Source organism: Syngnathus scovelli, chromosome 10 (genome assembly GCF_024217435.2).
Source record: "Syngnathus scovelli strain Florida chromosome 10, RoL_Ssco_1.2, whole genome shotgun sequence".
Lineage (NCBI taxonomy): Eukaryota > Metazoa > Chordata > Actinopteri > Syngnathiformes > Syngnathidae > Syngnathus > Syngnathus scovelli.
The window spans coordinates 11,550,689-11,575,972 of NC_090856.1; the positions used below are offsets into that span (position 1 = coordinate 11,550,689).

The 25,284-nt window shown below is 48.2% G+C and overlaps 3 protein-coding genes across 11 annotated transcripts; all 3 read left to right on the plus strand.

Moving 5' to 3' along the window:
* The first annotated feature begins 5,352 nt into the window (after positions 1-5,352).
* On the plus strand, positions 5,353-7,670 carry commd2 (COMM domain containing 2). Its single transcript, XM_049721110.2, has 6 exons — positions 5,353-5,538; positions 6,051-6,128; positions 6,296-6,378; positions 6,541-6,615; positions 6,698-6,796; positions 6,904-7,670. Exons 1-6 carry the CDS (start codon positions 5,472-5,474, stop codon positions 7,111-7,113), a joined length of 612 nt encoding a protein of 203 aa, XP_049577067.1. The 5' UTR covers positions 5,353-5,471; the 3' UTR covers positions 7,114-7,670.
* Positions 7,671-8,139: 469 nt separating this feature from the next.
* trappc8 (trafficking protein particle complex subunit 8) lies at positions 8,140-18,448 on the plus strand. Of its 4 annotated transcripts, XM_049720715.2 has the most exons (30): positions 8,141-8,433; positions 9,089-9,304; positions 9,811-9,894; positions 10,712-10,801; positions 10,866-11,040; positions 11,185-11,323; positions 11,427-11,514; positions 11,644-11,822; positions 12,036-12,151; positions 12,216-12,366; positions 12,457-12,557; positions 12,702-12,807; positions 12,886-13,017; positions 13,082-13,306; positions 13,578-13,683; positions 13,748-13,942; positions 14,115-14,278; positions 14,415-14,489; positions 14,580-14,685; positions 14,759-14,913; positions 14,998-15,428; positions 15,802-15,955; positions 16,033-16,129; positions 16,326-16,394; positions 16,467-16,525; positions 16,705-16,893; positions 16,964-17,065; positions 17,226-17,365; positions 17,438-17,527; positions 17,696-18,448. In XM_049720715.2, the coding sequence occupies exons 1-30, from the start codon at positions 8,277-8,279 to the stop codon at positions 17,949-17,951; spliced, it is 4,347 nt and encodes a 1,448-aa protein (XP_049576672.1). In that variant the 5' UTR covers positions 8,141-8,276; the 3' UTR covers positions 17,952-18,448. The 4 variants fall into 4 exon arrangements, 3 of the variants coding, with proteins under 3 accessions (XP_049576682.1, XP_049576672.1, XP_049576693.1); XM_049720736.2 differs by lacking the exon at positions 9,811-9,894; XM_049720725.2 differs by lacking the exons at positions 16,964-17,065; positions 17,226-17,365; positions 17,438-17,527; positions 17,696-18,448 and having other exon boundaries at positions 8,140-8,433; positions 16,467-16,627; positions 16,705-16,853.
* Positions 18,449-18,605: 157 nt separating this feature from the next.
* Positions 18,606-25,248, plus strand: sass6 (SAS-6 centriolar assembly protein). Of its 6 annotated transcripts, XM_049720896.2 has the most exons (16): positions 18,606-19,074; positions 19,404-19,464; positions 19,828-19,907; positions 19,991-20,095; positions 20,231-20,399; positions 20,748-20,825; positions 21,144-21,251; positions 21,318-21,509; positions 23,508-23,702; positions 23,780-23,869; positions 24,102-24,281; positions 24,456-24,537; positions 24,601-24,701; positions 24,782-24,843; positions 24,916-25,016; positions 25,115-25,248. In XM_049720896.2, the coding sequence occupies exons 1-16, from the start codon at positions 19,013-19,015 to the stop codon at positions 25,156-25,158; spliced, it is 1,710 nt and encodes a 569-aa protein (XP_049576853.1). In that variant the 5' UTR covers positions 18,606-19,012; the 3' UTR covers positions 25,159-25,248. The 6 variants fall into 6 exon arrangements, with proteins under 6 accessions (XP_049576853.1, XP_049576850.1, XP_049576874.1 ...); XM_049720893.2 differs by having other exon boundaries at positions 24,456-24,701; XM_049720917.2 differs by lacking the exon at positions 24,102-24,281.
* The last annotated feature ends 36 nt before the right edge of the window (positions 25,249-25,284 follow it).

The window sequence follows — 25,284 nt, forward strand, 5'->3', positions numbered from 1 at the left end:
TTGATAAAGGTCAATTAAGTTTAGCAATTCAGCCTTCTGTTGCCCGAATCCAAATTTTCACTGGTCCAATTATGAAATTTCATTATTTCAGTTAGATTAATTATGTCTTCGAAATGCTAAGTTACATATAAAAATTTATGATTCAAATGATTTAATTTCTATTGATCAATGTCCACTTTACGAAGTTTCTGATCACGCTGTCATATAATTTGTCAGTGCATCTTCACTGTCCATATCTATGTATTTTGTTTTTTATCCCCGTTTCAGTGTCAATAAGCAGCCTTATTATTCCCTCTTTTATCAAAACTCCTCAGTTATGTCTGCCCCAGCACCCAAACACACTTCCATCCCTTTTGTCCCACACTCCACCAACTTTGTCATGCTTCAGCAGTCTTTAGCAATGTGTCCAGTTTGACTTCATGTGACTCGTGCAAGTCTTTAGCAGCCTCTCCTCTTAGATTCTCATGATGATGATTCAGGGCTGGACCATCCGCCATTCTCAAATGCGTCCATCTTGTCTTTGTTCTTTCAGTCCATTTTCTTTTTTATCTGCAACTGTGTGTATTCCACCAACTGTATGGTTCTTGTCCTGTGAAGAGCTGTGCTTGCCCCCTTCAAGCATGATAATAATGTTCTCCCAAAGGTCAAAGGTGTCTCATGACCAGGGACAGTCCTCTGTTGATTTTGAGGTAGCCAGTGGAGTACAAGGACTCAGTTCAGGACTTGTGCCACGTGCTAGGGCAGAACACACTGGGACACAAATTTCACAAAACTATCTTCGTGTTATCAGTCTTCCTGTGTAGTCGTTGTTCCTTACACCTCAAATCTTCCTATTAACATTTTGTATCCTATCAGTTGCGCACACTCATCATCTTACTATCTAGCCGCCCTTATCAAATGCTTTTTTTTTTTTTTTTTTTGAGTAATCCATCCACCCTACCCATTATAACACGGCTAAAATCCTCGTTCCAGTGTTTATCATCAAATAAAGTTCTGAAATCCTTTGTAATAAACTGTAATGTAATTTAACAATCTACCAACATGGTTGTATATGCGGTGAATGTTATTGTTCAATCTATAGGTCATACAGCGCCGGTGTTCCAAATATGACACTCCTCCTTGATTTAACATCTCATAAGTTATTATTGTCAGCAGCGCTAAAGGATAGTGCTTGGAAGTGAATGTCTTATCGCCCAATTTAAAACACGTGCCACATTTGAGCTAGTATTTATTCCTTTATTTATTTCCCATCCTCATGTTAGCTGGCATGTGTCAGAATTAAAATGGAATTTTGCTTTTAATTTTAAGTCTTTCAAAATTGCTATATCCTTACTGCACCGAGATAAACTGTTAAATAAATCTTTAAAAACAAACAAAAACAATCTATGCTCCTGCACAGACTCTTAAAAGTGGCACCCAAATGCCAGATTACAAATCAAACCTCCTCCTTCACTCTCACATTTTTGATAAAACAGTCTACTTATCTAGACACTGTCATCACATACGAAATAATGGCCTGCAAATTAAATATAATGTTGTTGCTGTGGTCCCTCAAAACATGTGACTAGGATTTGGACAATTATTAACCCCCATCAAGTGATCAATTATCTCCTCACTAAATTCCTAGCCTGTTAACCTATCTGCATAAAGAAGACATGTACAATGCAGGGGATAAGAGAATAACAAGGAACACCTTAACAATAAACAAAATAAACCAAAACCACAATCAAAACCAAATAAACTAGGCCCATGACCTATGTAGACCAACACAGTACTCCAAATATTTCCCCATTAAAATGTAAGCCTTTTTGTGTAGAGCACCATTGATTTCTAATCATTGACCTAATTTTATCCTTAATTTAATCCCAATCACGAATGCCCACTACTTAATACTTTACTTGGTGTTCTTTTGATAAAAAGTGCCCCCCTTGCAATGTCGTTTTTATTTGTTGTTTTTAACTCTAAGTGATTCAAATCTTTGACTTATCCTTACATGTGTCCTTGTATAGTCTTATGTCATAACCAATCAATAATTCCTCCTAAATTTAAAATCTGCAATCATAATTTAATTTTATCCAATTCTACAATGTATGTTAGGGTTTTCAGGTTAGTTTGATCCTATGATTATGTTGGAATGTAGACTGTAATGATTAAATCAATCACGTCTGGCCCTCACAATGTAATAATTAAATCAATCACGTCTGGCCCTCACAATGCAGAGTCTGTTTCCCACAATAGTGTAAAACACCCCCTGCTCTGATCTTATCAGAGGCCGGGGGTTCACCAAACCTGTCCACTCCCACCCCCACTCTGTTCCTCCTAATAAATAGTATGCCCTTGCAGGGAGGAGACTTTTAGACTTCATTCGATAATCGCTGTTCAGACAGCGACGAATGGACTCTCCACCTGCAGGTGTCTAAAAGAACTTGCTTGTCTTCTGTTTGGTTCTTGCAAAATAAGTTGGAGTGAGCAAATCTCTAACAATGTATGTTCTCTCTTACTCTCACATTTTTATGAGGGCTGGGCACTCTCCTCGTTGGACGAGTTTCTGACCACAACCCTCAGATTATTCTATCATTTCTAATTTTTACATTTAACAATGCAAATCTGATAAACCATTGTCTCGCTCACCGTTTCCGTGCACCAATTTAACGCAATTCCATCCTTTATAACGAACTGATACACAAAGACAAACATGCACATAAACAAACACACGGGCCCACAACATAGACGTGACAATCTTCGCAGCTGATAACAAGGGTAGGGGGGGAGGCAACTGAAGTGCGGAGAGCCTCGCCACCAATGTAACCCCCCACCTCTGTCCAAAATATGCATTTGTGCCCACCTGACCGTTTGGCCCAAACTTTAGAGCCGCACCCTTTTGAAAACAAAAATGGTTACAGTTTAACCCCACCACACAATGGGATATAACCTTCATGCTAATTAAATATACATTCTTTATCAAATTCTTGTTAAGCCATTTTTCTGACTCCAACTCTCATGCAAAATCAAAATAAAATCAACAATTTTATACAAATCAACTTATTGTTCTTCATGAACCACAAATTATCACTTCCATCCCATGAACAGCACCACAACTAATCACTCACTTCTTCAGCTGCGTCGCTGTCCCATCTGACAGCCAAGCCTGCTTTCCACACAATATCATCATAGACACACTTCAACAATTATGTAGCGACCTGGTTAACCCAGTTACCCTTCGCCCTAGACAACAATATAAGTCTCTAAGGTCGCACTATTGAGGTCGCCAAGCATCCGTTCTGCTATATCAGCGATGCCTTCACCATTTTTATTTTTTTTTTTTCACGAGTCCCTGACTCGTATTGGTGGCCTGGCCGATCCAATCGACCCCGACCTTAGGCAACAGTATAAGTTCCTAAGTGTCTACTATTGAGGCCACTCAGGTGCCCATATGCTTAGTCACTGGCATCCCACAAGTTCCAGCGGTGTGAGCGCCCTTTGCTGATCAGACAAAGTCCTCACCACCTTTCTCTTAATTCACCACGACTCGGACGTCCCAGATGTCCCTCGCCTTAGACAGCCCTATATTGTTCTAAGGTCACATTATTGGAGTCGCTCGGCATCCGTCCTGCTATATCAGCGACGCCTTCACCTGTTTTTGTATTTTTAATTTTTTCCACAAATCACTTTTACCAAGTTCCACACAAACACACACTTCTATACAACCACCATTCCTGAACACAGAGCTGAAAGCATTAATTTTTGTATTCCGCTTTCACTCCACAATATTGCTGAACTGGGAGAGAGAAAAAAAAAGTTTCCCCCTTACCTTTTGTGCCGATCGGACTGCAATACTGTTGAGCAAGAGCGGAGAAGGAAGAATCCTTTGTGGAGCATGCACTTTCCCTTCTGAAGAAATCACGTCGGATGGTCACCATTTGTTGGATTTTGTCCACAATTTAGGGAGCGCGTTATCTGCGCCTCACGGCAAAAGCCTTTGCCAATCACCTGTTATCCAATTTACTCACTGCGTGCTCGTTTGATTTCTTCAGATTTAGGAAAATGCAAAGACACTGAAGCAGAAATTAGACTTAGACAGATTGGTTGAGTTCAATCACAATTCTTGTTCAAAAAGCTCTGTTTTCAGGAAAGTACAATACAGCGCTGGGCCCTTCAAGAGCGGAAAGTCTCCATTCAGAAAAGGCAAAGTCCAAGGTTGTTAGATCAGTTTTATATTCAGTAGCACATTATAGGCCGGGATTGATGGGCGATGAGTCTGCTTCCATGGGAGTGGTGCTGGTTATGGGCGATTCGGTGTGTAGGTGGGGGGCTGTTGGTATGTGTATGTGTGTGTGGAGGGGGGCTGTTGTCTTCCGTCCCGTCTTTCGGCCTTCCCGATCATCTTTGGCCGAGTCTTTGGGTGGCTCCTTCTGGCACCTGCTGGTTTTATCTCCACGTGACCTTCCTGTGAACATTCTTCTCCAATCTTGGACATACACTGTCGTACCTCATTCAACCGTATCTTTTCTTTGTTAGGCAAACTATTTCCCTCTGTGCAGAGCGTTCAGTAGTAATCAAAAACTGGCGTCTAGCATTAGTCAAAACATAAGATACAATCAAGTACTGAACGGTCAAGACGACTCTGGCCGTGTCCATGATTCAGAGAAAAAACATCAGGCATGCATTCCACAGTTCCTTAAGGGTCATTAAGCTATTTAGGCAATATATCAAAAGTCATTTGTTTTTTCAAAGTCCTCAGAAATATATCAGATCATAAAGTTATAAAAACCTTTCTCATCACCACTTATCAAAAATGTCTAGTTATGTCTTCTTTATTGATTTGGTGTGTAGATATAATTATATGCTTAAAATGTTTTTGTCTGCTTATGTACTTTATTCAATGAGGTTTGAGCATATCTGTTTTTGTAGCGAGGCAGGACTTTTTGTATTTCAACCTCATTCCTTCATTATTCTTGAGCAAAATGGCAAAAAATGGCATAAAACATTCATTCATTCATTCATTCTAATATGGGTAATTTTTGACCCACTTATGGAAGAGTGTAGAGTTCAGTCACTCATGCATCTAAGGGTTAATAGTAATTTGTCAGACCTAGTTTTTTTGGTATAATTTGATCCATAAATGTATGACTGGATGATTATAGATTACATTTTTGTGCATTTATACACATTTGGATGCGTCCAGGATTTATTCAACTCAAATATCCATTTTGGACGACATTTAAACATTTTGGTACTCTGAACCACAAAAAAAGCTTCAAATTGCATTTCAACAGTCGGCACGCATCGCATATTGTGGCCAGAGGTGGCGGCAAATCAGATGCGTGTGACAGCTGTTGCAGTAAAAAGGAAGCGAAGAAGAAGACCGCAACAAAGTGGGCAGAGACTCGTCCATCAGACTTCCGGGTTGATGAACCCTTTCGAGTTCAATTCGATTTTGGGAGTACTGAACGTGGCTCTTGGAATCCAACATGCTGCTGGTTTTGTCCGAAGAACATAAAGAACACCTTAACTTCCTCAACAAAGTGGACATGGCAGGTAACATAAAAGTTGTAACACTTCTCTTGTGCCACTGTGGCTGTCACGGGGTGGATGGGAGGACCACCCGCCGCTCTCATCAAAACAGAATCATGATACAACTTAAGTACCGATAACAAGATAAAACTCAGCCCTTGCTGGAGGCGACTGCACCTTTCAACTTTGGGCAGTCTCACTCCGTAATTGATTTTGCCTCTGTTTACCGAACATGTGGGGGTGGGGGGGGACGCTGTACGTATCGTGGGCACAAAATAGTTAAAGAAAAGAACAGCATGCGAATTATTTATTACCTTCTGTGCAAAATTGTAGTTTGTCCACACAAACTAAGTTTTCCCCTTACCGTGCCTGGCGCTCCATTTAGGACACAGACAGACATAGATACATACATAGATGCATAGTTAGGACGGACGTTAGATAGATACTAGAGAGATAGACACTAGATAGATACTAGATTATAGATTCTACGTAGGTACTAGGCAATGACATCCTGGTGGTGATTTTGTGCTTTTTAGTGGTCGGAGAGTTTGGGCGCATCACACTTGAGTTCCTCAGAAGAGGAATAAGCCCCAAAGTCTACGAGGGAGCTGCCAGTAAGCCATTTTGTTCTCACGGTTCCAACCAATGGTGGTGGTCGACGTCGTATGCCAAAGGCTGGCCCGCTGCGCCTTTCTCGCTGGCCCGCTGCTGTGCTTGTGTATGCCTTTGAGCAAGGCATGTCAAGGAATTGTGCCGCTGTCGCATTGCGTGGTGTTTGCAGGGAAGCTGTCGGTGCCCCCGGAAGTGGTGCGACGCGGAGTGGAGGGACTGCTCTACCTCATGACCCAGAGCTCCAAACACATGGTCACCTGCCAACTCTTGCACATCACACTTGCGGCCTGTAGCCCGACGCTCGTACTTTTCATCGTCAAAGATATTTGCAGCCGGTCCGCGAGTTGCCAAAGCAGCTCTTTGTACAGAAGGCCGGAAAAACGTAATCAGTCCTCTTCCTGTGTGTGCATGTAGTTGTCCGAGGTGGACTTTGTGGACTCGCTGCTGTCGTTAGAGTTTGATGATGAGCTCAACCGCAGCCTCCTACAGGTGATTGTGTTTTTTTAAAATCTATAACATTGGCCTTGGCAATCATGATCGTCTAACGGTCATCGAGCGGTGGCTTTGCCAGATGTACCAGCAGCATCACAGCGAGATCCGCAGCATCTTGAGTCTGGCGCCCTCCACCTTGCCTGCTTACTACAACCTGGAGTGGAGACTCGATGTACAGGTGAGCACCTCCGCCTGTTTGTCTGTGTGCGTAAATGTGTGTTATGCCTCATGCACGCATGTGCGGGTGCGATGGGCCGCTAAACCAACCTCCTGTGCCCTTCCCAGCTGGCCAGTCGCTCCCTCCGTCAGTATGTGGCGCCCACCTTGGTCACCAGGCTGCACCTGACGCACGGGGGCGGTTCTGGCACGGAGCAGAGAGGCCTGGTTCTCTACGTGGACCTGGCCACCCTCCTGCACCTCATCTCCATTTTGGAGGGGGCGCTGGCCTCCTCAAAGAGCACGCACGCGCGCCGCATCTTGCGAAACATCAAATAAGAAGTCGTTCGCATGACAGCGCTGCCCGAATGCCACTAGCGTACTGTTGTGTCCTCACCAGCAAAACAGTTCAATGTACAAGTAGAACAACTACGCCACACTGCTGGGAACCAGAGTGCCACTGTTGGTCTACTTCTCGTGAAAGCACTTTTTCCCCCTCTGGTATGGCAGCGATACGTTTCCATAATAACAATGCGCAAATCAGGATGACTGACCCCACATTCACGCCCAGAAAATTTTCATCTGTGGATTTTAATGATACATAACTGATTGTATATGACTGAGTCATTTGTGTAGCCTAAAGTGCAACTCGCTGCCGTCCGGGGATCCCAGTTAGAGAAGCACTGTTTGGCGCAGCATTTGCTAGATTGTGATTTTTATGAAAAGTCAAAAGGTCGAAGACTGGAATGCCAACCGCCTTCTCCTGTGTGGTCAAACAGACTTTTGGTTTGTTTGACTTTTACCTCCGTGAGTGAAAGTGAGACCTCAAACTTGCCTGTGCAGTTGTTAATAAATGTTGTTTATCACAGCCCTGGAATAAATGACTGTTTACAATTCTTGAGGATTTTGTATGTGTTGTTGTCAGCGGTCGGTACTGTTTTCATATCATCATGCTAATATAACTACCGAAATTATTGCTTGCATGGGCGGCTCGGTGGCGAACAAAACATGTTTAAGAGATGTTTTTGTTAGGGGGGGCTGGAACAGATGAAAAGCATTTAAACTAATTTCACTGCGGAAAATTGCTTTACCCTGACACCGCATATTCGCGGTTCAGCATCAGTCACTTCTTTGGTTCCAATGGCCCGCAAATAACTGGTTGCCAAATTCTTAAGTTGACGTCTTTTTGACGTTTGTGTGTGTGCGTGCGTGTGTGCGTGCGTGTGTGTGTGTGTGTGTGTGTGTGTGTGCGTGTGTGTGTGTGTGTGTGTGTGTGTGTGTGTGTGTGTGTGTGTGTGTGTGTGTGTGTGTGTGTGTGTGTGTTTTAATTCAGGCACATTGTGGGGCAGGCGCTGTCCCACGTCACATGATATGACGTTCCCGCAAACCGGAAAAGAACCGACAGCCAACAAGGCCGCTGACCCGAGTCTGCCGCTGTTCTTGTCCACAATGTGACGGTCTCCGACCGTGTCCCCTTTGTCTACTTCCCAGACAACTCCGCCATGGCGCAGTGCGTGCAGTCCGTCCAGGAGTTTGTCCAGGACTCTTTCGTGCCGATGGTAGCCGTGCTGTGCAGCGACGAGGCAGAGAGGCTCACCAGCAAAAACAAGCTCAACTTCGCCGAGCTGCTCAGGCCTTTCTGCCGGCTCACTTCCGAAGGTACGACCGGGCGGGCGCCACTTTGCCGCCCCGCCCGAGAAGGAGTCGCGCAGGGTAGCTACGGTCCGCGTGACTTTGCTTCGGGATGTTAGCACCGCGGCTAGCTCGTGACGAAGCTCTGGTAGAAACCCGCGGGGGCTTGGCGTCACCTGCCCGGGCTTCGTGACACCTGAGCGGCGAGACTTTGACAGCAGTTAGCCCCGGCGTGCTATAAGGCCCGCGCTTCAAGTGCCTTTAATCGGTAGTTGTCATTTTCCGCCCGACATTCCTCAAAACAGCTCGCGACTAGAACTTTTCCCTTCCGAACTCCTCGCTGCTGAACAAGTCCTTCTTGCAAGAGGGTTAAGGTCTCATTGCCCAAACTACATGTTGGCAAAGTAGGGTTTTAAGTCTGCGTTGGGGATTCAAACAAAGGTCAGCTTTTAAATGAGGGTTTCAAACCCGGTGAAGAATTGAAGCCAGAGTTGGTGCTTGAAATTAAGGTGTCAAGTCAGTTTGTTTCTAACAAGTGTCAGGGTGCCAAAGTCGGGTTTATCTTACAGAACTCGGAGCAGAGCATCGTTTGGCAGAACATCCCTTGACACCAGTTTGAGGTTTACTCCCACCAATAGAAAATGGCCGGAAGTGAGCTAATGCTTAGACTGTTTGTGTCCAGGTCACTTGCGGGACCCCAACAACCAGCTTCTGGTGGTCAAGAACCTTCGCATCTGCGTGACCAAGGTGGTGCCGAGCACCGCCCCACCTCTGTCGGGCGCTGCCCTCAGCCCGGGCCAGCGCCACCACCTTGACCAGGTCGTGCTCTCCTGCCAGCCACAGGAGGGCGCTGTCTCTACCGCTGTTGCTGCGGGAGACTACGACCTCAGCTTCAACGGTAACTTCGGTGATATTTTCTTGCACTTGTGTCGGCGATCGTCACCTTATCAGTCCTCGTTGCTTGGCTGGGGAAAGAAGGTGGCGAAAAGGCGAGTGCGGAGGATTTTAGTGATTGGATGGGGAGTTTAAGACTGTCGGGATTTTGATGTAGGTTTCAGGGACAGTGGGAGGGATTCAAATTGATGTTTAAATCAAGGATCAGGGTTCCAAACAAAAGTTATGGTTTCAAGCCATCTTTAGAGCTTCTAATCAGTGTTTCAAGCCACGCTAAGGAATTCAGATTGAGGGTTCAAAGCAGGCTTAAGGTAGAATTAAACATTATTCATTAAACATTTCAAATGGCCATGTCAAATGAGGGTTGGGTTTTGAAGTAGGGTTTCAAGACAGTGTTAGGGTATCGAAGTTGGGTTTGTATGTTAGGGTCCCGAAGTTGGGTTTGTAGTCAGGGTTGCGTGTTGCTATGGTGACGCTTTTTTCTGGCCGCTCTCTGCTTCCACCTGTCAGACGAAGCTCTTAAATGTAGCGCCCCCTGGTTCAGTTCGTGGAGAGACGCGCTGACGGAGGCGTGCGCCTCCAAGCATTTCTCAGGTACACCCGTCATGTGTGTGGCTTCCGTTTAGATCATCTCATCTCGCTTCCTCTCACTTCCTCTCTCTTCCTCTCCCGGTGCTCCTGCGGCTTCTGCTCTTCCCGCTGCCGTCACCTCTTTGTAGATTCGAGCCTTGATCACGCGTAAAACTGAAGCATGATTCTGTCGGGTGTTTTGAGTGCTTGGTGAGTAGACTGTAGACCGCGTCACGGATGTCTGAGAACTTGACCAGCAAATGGGTCAGCATTTGCTTTGAGTGGCATGGTTTTCCCCCACCTTTTTACCAAGATCAGCTCTCCACCTTTAAAGCTCAGCTCTCCCAAGATTTGGGAGATGGTCTTCTGTCCAGAGCTTGTTTTCCCAAGATCCTCTGACAGCCTCCTCTTCTCCCAAGATCTCCTCGAGTTTTGTTCTCCTCAGATGATTCTCCCAGATGACCCTTTCCCAAGATGCTCCTGTTCCCCCAGATTCTTCCTAAAAGTTGCTTTTCCAGATCTGCCAAGACTGCTGATCTTGAGATTTCTGCCAAGATCTTTTTTTTTTTATTTTTTTATTTTTTTAATCACACTCTTAAAATTGGGCCCTCTTCTTAAAAAGCTGGTTCTCTTTTAGTCAAGATGTTCTAAGTCCCTTATTTGTCTGTTTTTTCTCTCTAAATCATCCAACTCCTCCAAGATCCTCCTTTCTCAAGATCTCTGTCCTTCGATCAATGGGATGTTCTCACTTTTGTCCTAGTTCAAATCCTTCCACAGTTGTGAAGCCGCCTGTGATTTGTCTCCGCTGTGTGTTCACCGTCCCCACTTTTTGTCTGCCCAGCGAGCACACCCTGGTTCGAGGTCTACCGGGAGAATTTCCTTCAGTCCATGCCGGCCTCTGACCACGAGTTCCTCAACCACTACCTGGCCTGTATCCTTGTCACCTGTGTTCCTTTTGTTTTCACCGGCCGAGTTTCCTTGACCGGCTCGTTCAGGCCTGCTGGTGGTGTCGTCGGGCGAGGCGGTGCCAGTGGAGCAGTTTGTCAAGCTGTCGCAGGAGCAACACCGCATCCAGCACAGCGGAGACTTCACCAAGCCCAAGTGGTTCATCCCCAACACGCTGAAGTACTACGTACTGCTGCATGACGTGGGCCAAGGCGACGAACGACGGTAACAACGCCTTTGGAGAGGCCGGAGCAAAATCCAATCGCCGCTTGCGTCTTAAAACCTTGGCGATCCAAGGCAAAACATCCTTGTGCCAAAGGCAACGTGTGTACAAATTCCCCACAAGCAACTCGAATGTGACGCTTTCAGGGCCGAGGCCGTCTACGAGGACATGAAGCAGCGCTACGGCCCTCAAGGATGCTACCTTCTCAAGATCAACTCGCGCACGCTCGTCGCCGAGCAGGAGGAGCAGATTCACGACTTGTGGACTCAATACCTGCGCAGCCAGGTGGGCCCGGCCGCCGACCCCAATCAAATTCATGACTCGGTCGCCGGCCCCAAAATGTGCAAATACGCAGGTGGGCAAACATGTCGTCTTTGCGCGTTTGCAGGATCAAGCGGACGATAATGTCGGTCCTACTGTGAGCTCTTCGACGGATAAAAGCGGCAGCACAGCAGAGGAGCCTTCTGCAAAAACAGGTCTCTTTCTTGTTTGAAGGATAATTTTCTATTGGGCGGGGGGTGCAGGAAATACAAGGTCTTGGGATGCTCCAAAAGTTCAGACCAAGCAGCAATGTTGTGACTCGCTTCTCCTGTGCCATGTCAAAGGTGGCCGTCTGGAGCAGGACTCGCCCAGCGCCTCAAGGAAGGCAGACATTACGACAGGAGGCCATGGCGCGTGTCTGACCCTCAGCGACCACGACCGCATCCGCCAGTTTGTCCAGGAGTTCACCTTCAGAGGCCTGCTGCCTCACATCGAGAAAAACATCAGGCAGCTCAACGACCAGGTGCTCCACATCGACGGTGTAGAGAAGAACTACGAAACCTTCTCTAAAAACTGCTGACAACTAAGTGCGTTCTTTTCAAACCATGTCCAAACGGAATCCAACCTGGGACTGGACAAAAACAGAGTTTCTCCCAAATGAGCACCTGCAATCCTCGCCACTTTTGCCGGTCTGTTTGCCAGCAGCGTTCATAAGCATCTCCCTGTCCTTCCGCAGCTGGTGTCCCGAAAAGGCTTGAGTCGCTCCCTCTTCACAGCCACCAAGAAGTGGTTCGGTGGCGGCAAAGCGCCCGAAAAAAGCGTCAACGAGCCCAAGAGCACCGGCGGCCTCCTGTAAGCTCGGCCAGGTTTTGCTTTCTTTTGTCCTGTTTGTGATTTTGGAGCCTTGTGATGGCAGCTACCCCCCAGAGGCCCCTGAGCTGCAGATCAGGAAGTTGGCCGACCTGTGCTTCCTGGTGCAGCACTACGAGCTGGCCTACAGCTGCTACCACACGGCCAAGAAGGACTTCCTGTCGGACCAGGCCATGCTTTACGCCGCCGGCGCCCTGGTGAGCATGGGGGGGGGGGGGGGTCCTTGAGAGCCATGTTGGCCAGCACGACTTGATGTCGATGTTTGCTTTCTTCTTCCTCGCGCCCAGGAAATGGCCGCCGTCTCGGCCTTCCTGCAAGGCGGAGCCGTGCGCCCTTATCCTGCCCACTACATGGACACAGCCATCCAGACCTACAGAGACGTCTGCAGGTAGCAGACGCCCCAAATTGCTTGGAGTTGCCCTTTGGGTTTTTACAATAATTGGGAAATTGATACATTTCAAATGCAAACGCATGTTGCCAAGATGAAAGGCAAAATGCGTTTGCTTTATGAGCAGCACTAACTCTATGACAGGAACATGGTGCTGGCTGAGCGCTGCGCTCTCCTCAGCGCCGAGATCCTCAAGAGTCAAGCAAAATACTCGGAGGCGGCTGCACTGCTCATCAAAATGACAAGTGAGGTGAGGAACCTTGCCAAAGCTCAAAAATGCCCCCCCCCCCCCTTCAATTCACGTTGTCTCGCCACCTTTATCGTCTAGGACTCAGACCTGCGTAGTGCTCTGATGTTGGAGCAGGCGGCCCACTGCTTCATAAACATGCGCACTCGCATGCTGCGCAAGTTTGCCTTCCACATGATTCTGGCGGGTCACCGCTTCAGCAAAGCGGGCCAGGTAAGCCACCTTTGGCCCACCGCCATCTTGGGACGGTGCCGCTGACTTTGACTTGGTGGTGCAGAAGAGGCACGCACTGCGGTGCTACTGCCAGGCCATGCAGGTGTACAAGGGCAGGTCGTGGTCCCTGGCCGAGGACCACATCAACTTCACCGTCGGGCGCCAGTCGTTCACGCTGGGCCGGCCCGAGAAGGCCGCGCAGGCCTTCAAGCAGATCCTGACCAACGACAGCCGGCAGACAGCCGCGCAGCAGGGCGCGTTCCTCAGGGAGTACCTCTACGTTTACAAGGTGACAGCGCTCAGACCACTATCCTTGAAGCTTATTTTCGACTGCGTTTTGCTTATAGGAGTTAGAAATCGCGCAGCCTTTTAACCATCTGTCCAAACAGTCCCGAAACTTGTTTTTATGGCTTTTAATGCCATTTCTGCTTGATTTTTCCATCTTTGCTTGAATGATTGTTCTTCCTCTTTTTAATTTTTCTTTCTTCCAGTATTTGACATGTTAAGAAAAAATGTTGACGAACGAAATCATGTGCCGTGACGTCCGGCGTGTCTTGCAGACGGTGATCAGCCGGAGTGGTGTGCGTCTGCCTCAGCTGCCGCTGCCATGCATCCATGGCACTGCCACCAGGGTCTACTTTGGGCACGAGCGCCGCCTAGCCGAGGGTAAGAAGGCGCCCGCTCCCGGTAGTACTCAGGTTGTGACGCGGGCATGACCTGGCGTTCACAGGTGAGAAGCAGGCTGCAACGCACGTGTCACTGGATCAGGAGTATGATGCCGAGCAGGCGGCCATGTGGTGCAAGCTGGAGGAGCAGCTGGTGGCTGCTGCCAATCGAGGGGTGGTCCCCGCCAACTTTCAGCCCAGCCAGTGCTACCTCAACAGCCAGACGGACAATCTGCGCCACCCGCTGGCCGTTGTGGAAGGTACAACAGGCTACGTTCATTTCGCACTTGTTATTGGCATGCTTTTATTTTGACAAAGGCGTAGGAGAACCAAGGTTCTGACCTCAACGCCTTCATTACTGCACAGCTGACATGCGGCCACCTGGCAAATACTTGCCGCTTGTTGACCCGCTTCCGGCGTGGTGCTTTGCAGAGCCGGTGGTGGTGGAGGTGGTGTTCAGGAACCCTCTGAAAGTTCCGCTGGCGCTATCCCGCCTCTCGCTGGTCTGGAAGTTTACGCGCGACACCCACGCTGCTGCCGCCACGGAGGACGCCGGAGAAGAACTCGTCAGCAACCAGGACGCGTTGGAGCAAGAGGTCAGCGGCCTTTGGAGATGCCTTTTCCCAGGACAAAATGCTTATCCATTTGCTCGCTTGTATGCGCGTTTTTTGTTGGAGTTTTGTGTTTGTTGTCTCTGCGTTTGATAAACTCTGTCCCTCTTTCCCTTTCCAGTCAAGGCAGACAGATGATGTGGTCACCACCGAGACCATCCTGGACTTCCACTTGGCCCCCGAGGAAACCAAAATGGCGAGTTATAACGATCTGTGGCTGTGTCTTGAAGATGCTCATCTTTGTTCGCGTCTGGTGTATAACAGCCTTTGCGACTCGTAAACGCAGGCTCGACTCAGGCTGCTGCCGCACCGGACGGGCTGCCTGAGTATCACGGGCGTGGTCTATGACCTGGCTGCTGCATCCTCGGTGGAAACGCCGGACGACTATGACGGTAACGAGGGCGCCTGACCAAACCTTTGCTGTCCGTCAGTCACGTGAGATCCCACACGCCGCTCCTCTCACAGGGCTGCAGAAGGCCGAGACAATCATCAGCGGCAAGCAGGACCTGAAGATCAGAGGCCCGCGACTCAATCACACCAAAGAGGACAAAATGTTTGTGCGCTATGGACCTGACCGGCGCTTGGAGCCCATTGTTACGCTGCCGATGCCCCTCATGGAGGTAATTTGTTTGCACGTATAAACAAACCAAACAAAAGACAGCTCGTCCGCCATGGGGATGTGTCCTCCCTTTTGTGTGCGTTAGGTGTTCTTCCTGCAGTTCCCGACAGCGCTGCTGTGCGGCGAGATCCGCAAGGCGTACGTGGAGTTCTGCAACGTGAGCGACGTGTCCCTCTGCGGCCTACGCGTGGCGTCCACTCACCCCGAATTCTTCACATTCGGGAATCCGTCGGCCGGCACGCCGCTGACGCCGCTTAGCCCCGCCTCTGCCGAGAACTGCTCGGCCTACAAAACCCTAGCGGCGGCACCCGGGTCCGGCGCGGCCTGTGAGACGCTGGTGTCTGCCGACGACTTTGGGCCCACGTCTGACGTGGTGGACGTCCCCGTCGGCGGCACGCTGGAGCCAGGACATTCCGTGCAGCTCCCGCTCTGGCTGCGAGGACCTGACCAGGAAGGAGTCCACGAGATCAACTTCCTCTTTTACTATGAAAGCCCAGACAAAGGAAGCAAGATCAGGTAGATGTCGCACATACTCAGGACATTGCCTGATGATTGACATTCATCGGCTCACTTTGTCTTTGCGTTCAATCCTCTCTCCCTGACCGCACTCCCAAGTATTCAATTCACATTGCAGATTGAAAGACCCTAGTGTTCCCCATAACTCTATCCTTGGTACTGTTCTCTTCTTAACTCGTTCACTGTGGTGGATGTTATGTCGTCAACTGATTTTTACCAAGTAAGATTTTCACATGAGCGTGGGTCTTTGCTCAGCCCAGGTCTGTGAAATTCAGGTGATCAGAACCCCGCAATGACCAACACAAGCGAGTAAATGGCACTGCTGCAAAAGTGTCAATGTGATGACGATGATGAGCTCACTCTTCCTCCTCAGCCACCGGGTGGTTCGTCACTCGGTGTTTATTTGCGCCAGTCGCTCTCTCAGCGTTCAAGTGTCGGCCCACCCCAGCGCCATACCTCCTCAGCAAGGACAGGACCAGGATGGCGGCAGCACGCTGGTCTTCATCGATGTTGAAAACATCAACACGGCAAGCACCCTGGCATCAGCCGCGGGTCGTGCTATGATGCCACCACTCACCTTGCTAATTTGTCTTTGGCCTCGCAGAGCGACGCTGGCGTGCGCGAGTTCCACATCGTCCAAGTTTCCAGTGGCAGTCAACACTGGAGCCTCAGCAAGTGCATCAACCCGGCCAAGGATAAAGGTACAAAATGACAGTGCCCGCAGGTTACACGACGCTGATCGGCTAACAGTTCGCGGCGCATTTCTTCGCTTTGGAACACCGACAAGGTGGTTAAACACGTGGTAACGTTTGAACACATTTGTTCTTTTCTGGCCATGTTGAACGATTTGTAAGTTTTCAGTCGGTATTGACTGTTTTTGTTTTTTTTCCCCTCCAGACTGCATAGTAAGCAGCAAAGAGCGAGCCAAGCTTTGTTTCAGAGCGGCACCGTGCAAAGCTCACCGAGGTGCGTCGCTGCCATGTACATGCTCAACCGCACACTTCAATCATTGATCGTTCCTCGTGTTTGTGTTTGAAGCTTCCTTGGACTGCGCCGAGATGTTCACCTTTGCCGACGTCAATCTGGGTGACGAGCGGGTACGCCAAGCGGCCGTCTTTTGTGCACATAGACGCACGCGACTCGGTTTAGGGTCTGCCCCCGTCCGCAATCCTGGCAAATTGTCTGATATTTGACAAAATGTGCGACTATAACGGCCGTACCATCGAATAGAGTTGAAGGACACTTGACGTCATCACCGTTGTCAATGTGGGTGCAGATCGTAAGTTCGGCCACGCCCTGCGGCGACTTCTTCTTCCGCTGCCGCCGGACGACCGAATCTCGCCGTGCCGACGCCTGCTCCTCGGGGTCAAGGACGCCCTCCGGCGGCAGAAGCCTGGGCGAGGACTTGGTCCGTGTGGTCGACGAGTGCGACCGGCTGGACCTCAACATTATTGTCATCTGGAAGGTCAGGTTTGCATGCGTGTGTTACAGAAGGCTTGTACTTGCAATTTGAAGTGCTATTTTCATGTATGCAGGCTTACGTGGTGGAGGACAGCAAGCAGCTGATTCTGGAAGGTCAACTACACGTGGCACTGCAGGCGGTGGGCGAAGAGGCCACTTCCCTCGCTCCCAAGCAGGTGACCACATCTTTGGATGCCTCGTTTTGTGTTTAGCGTATCACCATGTGAGGGTGGCTTGACCCGATCTGGCTTCTCTTGAGCTGGGCCACATCTCTGAGTGTCTGTGTGTTCTTGTTGCTATGTCCCACACGCTCACGAGGTGTTGTCGCGTTATCAGGACACTCAGGAGATGGTTCTGCTCAAGTTCAAGTCGGATCCGCCACCTCCCGCCGTGCTGCCATCCACGCAACTGTCACGACTCGTCAAGAGCAACCTGCGCTACTCGGAGACATACGCGCATGACTTTGCACACGACAGGTGGCGCGCACACGTGGGCACATGCAAACAAGGTGGCCAAATGCACTTGTAAATATTGTTTATTGTGTGCAGTGTTTGTGTGGTTCCCGTTTGTTTGGTTTTGTCCAACTGCTGCCGGACTGATGTCGACATCACAGTAGACCTCAGGCACAAAACCACCAGGTGAGTGTGTGGCTTTTTCAAGTTTGGCTATTGCCTGCTCACTCACACATACAAACGCATTCACTTATGGGCACACAGACATGCAAAAATACGTACGCAAGTACACAAAAACACACGCTTGGACTCCCCCCCCCCCCCCCCCCCACCCCCTCCCCACATCTCGTGTAGTTCTGAGTGGAGCGAGTGCGCGTGTAGCTTCACCTGGGTCGGCCAGACCCGCTACCGGCTGGCGCTTTGTCCCCGGCAGACGCGTCACCTGGAGCTGAAAGCCTGCTTCCTCATGCCCGGTGTCTACAACATCAACACGCACGCGGTCAGCGCTGCGCCGTGTCTCGATGGCCATCACCGTGACGCCGCCCAACCGGCGGTTGCGCAGCACGGCGCCGGACCGGCGCTCATCGTCATCACCGACAGCAGCCAATGACATTGCCGCAACACGCACCGCAAGGGTCAATGTGAAGAAGAGCCCAAAAGGGAGGCTAGTGTCCTGGATTTTCATCAGGAGCTTTCATGCAACCACTAAGTGCAGTGTGCGTGCGTGTGTGCGTGCCACCTGATGACAGCATTAGTCGTTCCTTTGGTCTTATCAAGGTCAGCTTCAGTTGGCATTTGGGAAGTTGCAAGGTAAAAGAAAAAAAAAAAAAAAAAGCATTGTGATTCATTTTTGACCAAGAAACTGAAAAAGTGCAGCATGTCTTAAATGTTTGACACTCCCAAACGAGCCCTCCCCCATGAATGCTGCGGGATGCCGCGATCATGTAATCGGCGCCGGTGTCTGAGCGCGGCAAACTCAGATTAGAAAACGAACAATCTTGAGTTTTGTTTTTAAATCTGACAATGGCGCCACCTTTTGTGTTTATGGTGTATTATATTTACAACACATATCATGTACATAGAAAATAAACCAACTAATTCTCCATTGACAGTGTCAACATTTGGGCTTATTTTTTGGTTTGCTTACTTGGTTTTGCCTTCTAGTTATAGTTGAGCTCACCCGGTTGTATACAGTCACCACATATAGTATTTTGACTACAGCCTAAATGTTAATTAGTTATATAAATATAATCAACATGCTTTAGTAAGAGAATAACCTGCATTGCTAGTGTGTGAGGTGAATTTCCCTCCTAGGGATTAAAATTACTGGATTGTGGCAGAATCAAGAAGCACGTCTTTAACTGCCAACAAATGAACGAAGACAATATTACACGACAAAGAACGAACGTATAAAGCTTCCCTCAACTGCCTGCCTGCTCGCAGTATAATGTTTAAAATATTACGACTAATGCCATTCTTCCAAGACTTTAATACATGTACAGTATTAACTTTATTATTTAGCTCAGCAACAGCAAACTGATATAAAATCAAGTTTGTGGCACCACCAGTTCTCCCGAAGGAGGGGGGTAACGCGCAATTTGCCGACAGTCCGCCGGCGAAGAAGATAAGCTTACCAAAGAAGAAAAAATACAATCACAACGGCGGGCCAACATGGAGGCAATTTTTAGTGAAGTTGTCAAAGTCATAATTAAATGTCGACACTGTGATGAAAGGTACTTTGGTATTTTGTTTTTGTTTTGATATTTGACAAGTTAGCCGCGTACGCGTCCTGCTTGAGCCCCTAACTCTCACGCGCGAGTTGCGCTGCCTGCGTGTACTGTCATTGTACTGTCAAGTTCCGATGACTTGGTTTGTGTGCATGTTCTTTGTTCTTTCTTTGTAATTCATTGTATCTGTCTCGTATTGGCTTTTGTTTTGCCGCAGTTAGGTTGGCCTTGCATCCGAACCTTTTCGACTTTACCTGGATAAGTTACTGATTTCGGAGTAAAAAAAATAGAATGGTTTCATCTGTATGATAAGGTATGTTTTTCTGTTATTACAGAAAAGCACGCATCCGCGTCACCATTGAGCGTCAGTCGAGCACAAGTGCCGTTTGCAGACGAGTGAGTATGGCATTTATTTGGAATAAGAAAGTCCTTGAGTACTCCTTGCTTTAAATGATTGCATATTACAAGAGCAGTCAGTCCTACATAAAATGTGGCGGACCTCGGGATCATTTACAATTTTTAGGACTCTTACCAGCTGGCCTGCTGTTACTTTTTGCCTTTGTTATTGTCTTAGTTGCTTTGGTTTGCTGACTTGTAACTTTGGCTCTTATTGGTTTTCTTTGTGGCAGCCTTTTCTAGAAGCCTATTGAATTACGCTCATGTCAACAGTATGTCTTTTTTTTACCCACTCCGTGGTATGAATGCTGCTGGATTTAAGTGAAGCGACCTGAAATCCATTGTCTCTCTTCTGCTCATCAGGATCTTCTGATGAGATTGACCAATGACGAGGATCCGCATTTTTTCTTCAGCCTCACAATCTCTGAGGAAGATTTCCAAAGGTTTGCCTAAGAAGTAGCCACAATTCCATTTCCTGCATCAATGTGCTTTTTTTTTTTAAGTGCTCTTTTATTTTTCTGTTTAGTTTGAAAGTCCAGCAGGAGTTATTGATTGAATTTGCGTCATTCCCTGAGATGCTGGTGCAGCTTCTTCGTCAATGTCAGTCAGAGCAGAATTGCAGCCATCCCAGGTACTCCGCTTTCCCCCCCCCCCCCCCCCCTCGACATCAACATGGTTTCGCTGTGGCAGCCTCTTGTTTTTTGTTTGTGTTTTTGCTTTTATTTAATTCCTTTTTTTTTTTTTTTTTTTTTTTAATGCTGTGCAGGTTCCAGCTGCTGTTCTCAAGCGACTCGCCGTCACTGGATGGCCCCGTCCAGCTGAGCGTGATGGAGACCAACTCCTTTAAGCACAGCAACCAGCTTTCTCTGCGGCTGACGCAGGGCTCTGACAAGCACGTCAAAGACTACCTGGCTGCCTGTCTGGCCTCTGTCAAGGTGACACGCCAAGGGCAGGACGATTCTGGAGCCCATGCACATTTGAAATCGGACAGATGGGCCCACTCAATACTCAATGAGCTGGTCCATCTGAAAATGTGGATTTGGATAATGAAGTCTTTTGTTTGAGTTAGTTCGATTGAATCTAGTTGGAAGTAAATAGCTAGTTATTTATGATTTAAAATAAGTACATTCTTGGATTACCAAATTATTTCAGGAGTTAACTTAATCAGAGACTACTGCTCTACGTTCCAACTTATTTTCCGTCTTATTCTTTCAATGGGGATGACCAAAATGGCTCTTGACAACTGTCAACAATCGATGTCACGTCGTCTTATTGCGTTTCAGGCGGAGAAGGAAGCACTGGAGCTAAAACTGAAAAAGACAGAAGATGATCTGACGAGGCGGCTCAACGACACCGAGCAGGTTCTGTTCTTTGTTGCCATTTTTTTGTTGCTAAATCTAAAAACAAAACAAGCTGCAGCTACAATAATTAATTGACAAAGTATTTTTTATCAATTGAATTGACAGCTGCTTTGTTCTGTGATTCACTATTTCGATACGCAAACTTGAAATTGTCCAAATGTGCAATTCCGGCCTCGCACCAGTACTCTGAAATAACGGACCAATTATCATTTTAGTGAAATGCTGATAATCAGGTGCAGATTTCCGATAATCGGTCCATCTAAAACTAAACTTTTTAAAATGAGATTGAATTAGGTTTGGCGTCACGTATCTTGCCAGACGCTGTCGGAGATGGAGCGCATGCATCTGGAATGGACTCTTGAGAAGAACTCGCTTTGCAGCCGTCACGCTGACGAGTTGCGCCGTGAGCAGGAGAAGGCGGCCGACGTAAGCCCGACTCCCCAACCCCCTCCGGCCGACCCTGTGGCGCCAAGTGATGATGGTATGTCACAGTTGCAGGAGCGCCAGCAGCAGCAGATGCAGAAGCACTGTCGGGAGCTGGAGAGCGCTCACCAGCGCGACAGGCAGCAGATGCAAAGCCGCCTGGTGCAGCTGGAGACCTCCTGTGGGGAGCTGAGCAACAGGGACTACCAAAACCAGGCCACCCTCAGGGACCTCAAGGCCAAACTGGCGGCCGCCGAGGAGGTACGTCTGCCATTTCTGTCATATTTACAGTGCCAGATAGAGAGCGCATGAAAACAATAGTTAGGTGTAAAATTCCACTGCCTATACAATGACTCAAGAAAATGAACTCAAGAGTACGGGCTTCACACTCTTGGAGCCAAGGCCCATAGTTCCAACCATGGCACCAGTCCATAAAGTCAGAATAAGTAAATGCTGAGTTTTGTTTGGTCGTATTCATAAACGCACCTCGTTTGTGTGAACCCGTTTCATCTGACCCAAAGCGGGAAGCCAGGATGGACTCCGTTGTATGAAAGGCAGATAGATGTTCACGCTTTGCCAATGTGCTGACACCCACTGGACGAATTGTTGTGCGTGTCACTCCGGCATACAGGACTGTCAGAAAATTAGAATATTGTGATAAAGTTCTTTATTTTCTGTAATGCAATTAAAAAAACAAAAATGTCATACGTTCTGGATTCATTACAAATCAACTGAAATATTGCAAGCCTTTTATTATTTTAATATTGCTGATTATGGCTTACAGTTTAAGAAACTCAAATCCTATCTAAAAAACAGAATATTTCCTCAGACCAAGTAAAAAAAAAAAGATTTATAACAGCAAAACAAAATCAAACATTTGAAAATGTCCATTAATGCACTCAGTACTTGGTTGGGAATCCTTTTGCACAGATTGTATCAATGAGGTGTGGCATGGAGGCAATCAGCCTGTGGCATTGCTGAGGTGTGGCATTGCTGAGGTGTTATGGATGCCCAGAATGCTTCAATAGCGGCCTTTAGCTCATTTGCATTGTTGGGTCTGGTGTCTTTCAGCTTCTTCACAATACCCCACAAATTCTCTATGGGGTTCAGGTCAGGGGAATTGGCAGGCCAATCGAGGACAGTAACGCCATGGTCAGTACACCATTTACTGGTGGTTTTAGCACTGTTGGCAGGTGCCAGATCATGCTGGAAAATGAAATCATCATCTCCATAGAGCTTTTCAGCAGACAGAAGCATGTAGTGCTCTAAAATCTCTTGGTACACAGCTGCATTTACTCTGGACTCAATGAAAAACAGTGGACCAACACCAGCAGCTGACATGGCTACCCAAGCCATCGCTGACTGTGGGAACTTCACACTGGATTTCAAGCAACTTGGATTTTGCTCCTCTCCAGCTTTGCTCCAGACTCTGGCGCCTTGACTTCCAAATGAAATACAAAACTTGCTTTCATCTGAAAAGAGGACTTTGGACCATTCTGCAACTGTCTAGTGCTTCTTTTCCATAGCCCAAGTCAGACGCTTCAGAAGTGGCTTGACCATGCGAATACGGCTATTGTAGCCCATTTCCCGGACACGTCTGTGAACAGTGGCTTTTAATACCTGGACTCCAGCTTCAGTCCACTACTGTCTTTGAAGCTCCCCCAAATCCTGAAGCGACTCTTCTTGACAATGCTGTTAAGGCTGTGGTCATCTCTCTTGGTTGTGCAGCGTTTCCTGCCACATTTCCCCCTTCCAACAGACTTTTTGTGGATGTGCTTTGAAACTGCACTCTGTGAACAGCTTTCTCTTTGAGAAATTTCTTATTGTGTCTTACCCTCCTGATGGAGGGTGTCAATGATGGTCCTCTGGACCGCAGTCAGATCAGCAGTCTTCCCCATACTTGTGATTTAGTTTACTGAACCAAGCTGAATGTTTTTTAAGGCTCAGGAAACCCTTGCAGGTGTTTCGAGTTAATTAGACGATTCAAGTGATTAGTTGAATACCCTACTAGTATAGTTTTTCATGATATTCTAATATTTTGAGATAGGATATTTGAGTTTTCTTAAGTTGTATGCCATTATCAGCAATATTAAAATAATAAAAGGCTGGCAATATTTCAGTTGATTTGTAATGAATCCAGAATGTATGACATTTTTGTTTTTTTTAATTGTATTACAGAAAATAAAGAACTTTATCACAATATTCTAATTTTCTGAGACAGTCCTGTATGGCTCGATGGCTTGTGTTGCGTGCGCGCAGGAGTGCCAGCGCTTCCAGCAGCAGGTGGCGTCGATGCGGCGCCAGAGGGACTCGGCCGAGACAGCGCTTCACGCCAACGAGCGACTGGGCCAGCAGCTGCAGACGCGTGTGGGGACGCTGGAGCAGGAAGCCAAAGACCGCGAGCAAAACGCGAGTCGCACTCAGGAGGCACTGAAGGTGGCACAACAGCAGAAGGTCGGCGCCGGCTGGCCCAGTCGGGGAGGGGGCTGTCGTGCCACCCCACAACATGCCGCCTCCTCTTTGTTGTGTAGGAAACCCTCGAGGAGGACGCCCGCAGCAAAGAAGCTAAGCTACAAAAGCTCGACGCCCAGGTGGAGATTTTGTCCGCAGATGTGAAGAAGGTTTGTCGTCTCGCTCGTCGTCTGACCGTCTCGAAATGTGCTTGGTGGCCGCGGTCGCGCAAAGCTTTTTCCCAGATTGCCCGCCTGCTGCTTATAGGACACCATTTGGTGTCTCACAAGAGAATCAATTGCGGCGGCGCTGCCAATTATTTTGGCGAGGACTGGGAATGAATGGGGCCTGCGTTTAAACTGCCAAGAGACTCAGTATTGTGACATCCGGCGCTGTTGTCAGGCCAACGAGATTATCAAGAAATTCATGTGCGAGCTGCAAGTTCTGCAGAGCAAGAACAAGGACAAGAACGTGGCGCTGGTAGAGCAGAAGAAGGTGCTGCGCGACACCTCCACCCAGCTGGACCGAGCACAGGGGCAAGTGCGTGATGCTCACCAGCAGCTGCAGCAGAAGGACCGGCAGGTGAGTCGAGCCAGTGCTTGCGTGTCTTACGTGTGGCTCGCTTTGCATTTCGCTCGCTTTTTGCACGTGCCTGCAGTACCAGTCTGTTGGCTTTCTATGTATGTGTTTTGTGAATCTGTGCATGTCTGCATATGTTTTTTGTTGACTTATCTGTGCGCGCACGCGCTTTGTCAGGTTGCGAGTCTGAGGGAACAGCTGGAGTCCAGCATGAAGAAGCTGGCCGAGTCGAAGGAACTGCTGCGGAGCAATGAGAATGGTGAGCGCAAGTCTCCGGCGCGCGGCGTTTTCACGCGGCATCTTTTGTCTGTGTCGTTGTCAGTGATCGGCTGGATAAACAAGCATCTGAACGAGAAGCGGCTGAGCGAGATGCTTGCGGAGCCGCCACAGAGCACGCCGCCGACCGCCGCCATAACGTCAGCGGTAAGAGAGTGCCGTCATCTTTGTGGATGGGATACACGCGATTGCTCGCCATCTTCCATCTTTTTCTTTGTCTCCTGCAGGCACACTTTTATCCTCACGTGAGCAAAAGTCCCGCAATGCCCGATGTTGTCTACAAGTCAGCGTGAGTCGCTTGAGACAGCTTCGTCTCCAGAAGAGGAAACGTGAGAGTGAAATGTGAATTTCTCTATAACAGAGCGAGCCCGAGCTCTGGCGGTCTGGATGCCAAATACTTCAAGAGGAGAGATGAAGGCGGCGTCCCCGTTCGCGGGTCTCCCAACGCGCTCATCGCCAGAGGTGATGTCGCACACTCGTGATAGCACAAAACGGCACGGCCACGTCACACCTTAAACCTTGGGCACGCTCACCAGCCAATTCTTATCCTTCCTTCTCAGAGTTTCCGTGCAGCAAAACACCTTCAGCCTACTTTCCCAACTAAGCACACACGCTGCGCTCCGCCTATGTTTTTGAAGTTGCACCCTTGTTACAGAGCTCTGATTTTTCAAATAAATCAACCTTGGGTTCTCAATATTGTCCTCCTCGTGGTGCTTTTTACTTTAACAGT

Bases quoted from the DNA above. Each gene is read 5' to 3' on its own strand.
- commd2 (XM_049721110.2), top strand. From the start codon at position 5,472: ATGCTGCTGGTTTTGTCCGAAGAACATAAAGAACACCTTAACTTCCTC. The intron at 6,379-6,540 runs GTCACCTGCCAA...GTGTGCATGTAG, and splicing joins CCCAGAGCTCCAAACACATG to TTGTCCGAGGTGGACTTTGT. The intron at 6,797-6,903 runs GTGAGCACCTCC...TGCCCTTCCCAG, and splicing joins AGTGGAGACTCGATGTACAG to CTGGCCAGTCGCTCCCTCCG.
- trappc8 (XM_049720715.2), top strand. From the start codon at position 8,277: ATGGCGCAGTGCGTGCAGTCCGTCCAGGAGTTTGTCCAGGACTCTTTC. The intron at 10,802-10,865 runs GTATCCTTGTCA...CGGCTCGTTCAG, and splicing joins CCTCAACCACTACCTGGCCT to GCCTGCTGGTGGTGTCGTCG. The intron at 16,894-16,963 runs GTCAGGTTTGCA...TCATGTATGCAG, and splicing joins ACATTATTGTCATCTGGAAG to GCTTACGTGGTGGAGGACAG.
- sass6 (XM_049720893.2), top strand. From the start codon at position 19,013: ATGGAGGCAATTTTTAGTGAAGTTGTCAAAGTCATAATTAAATGTCGA. The intron at 20,400-20,747 runs GTGACACGCCAA...ATTGCGTTTCAG, and splicing joins CCTGTCTGGCCTCTGTCAAG to GCGGAGAAGGAAGCACTGGA. The intron at 23,703-23,779 runs GTCGGCGCCGGC...TTTGTTGTGTAG, and splicing joins AGGTGGCACAACAGCAGAAG to GAAACCCTCGAGGAGGACGC.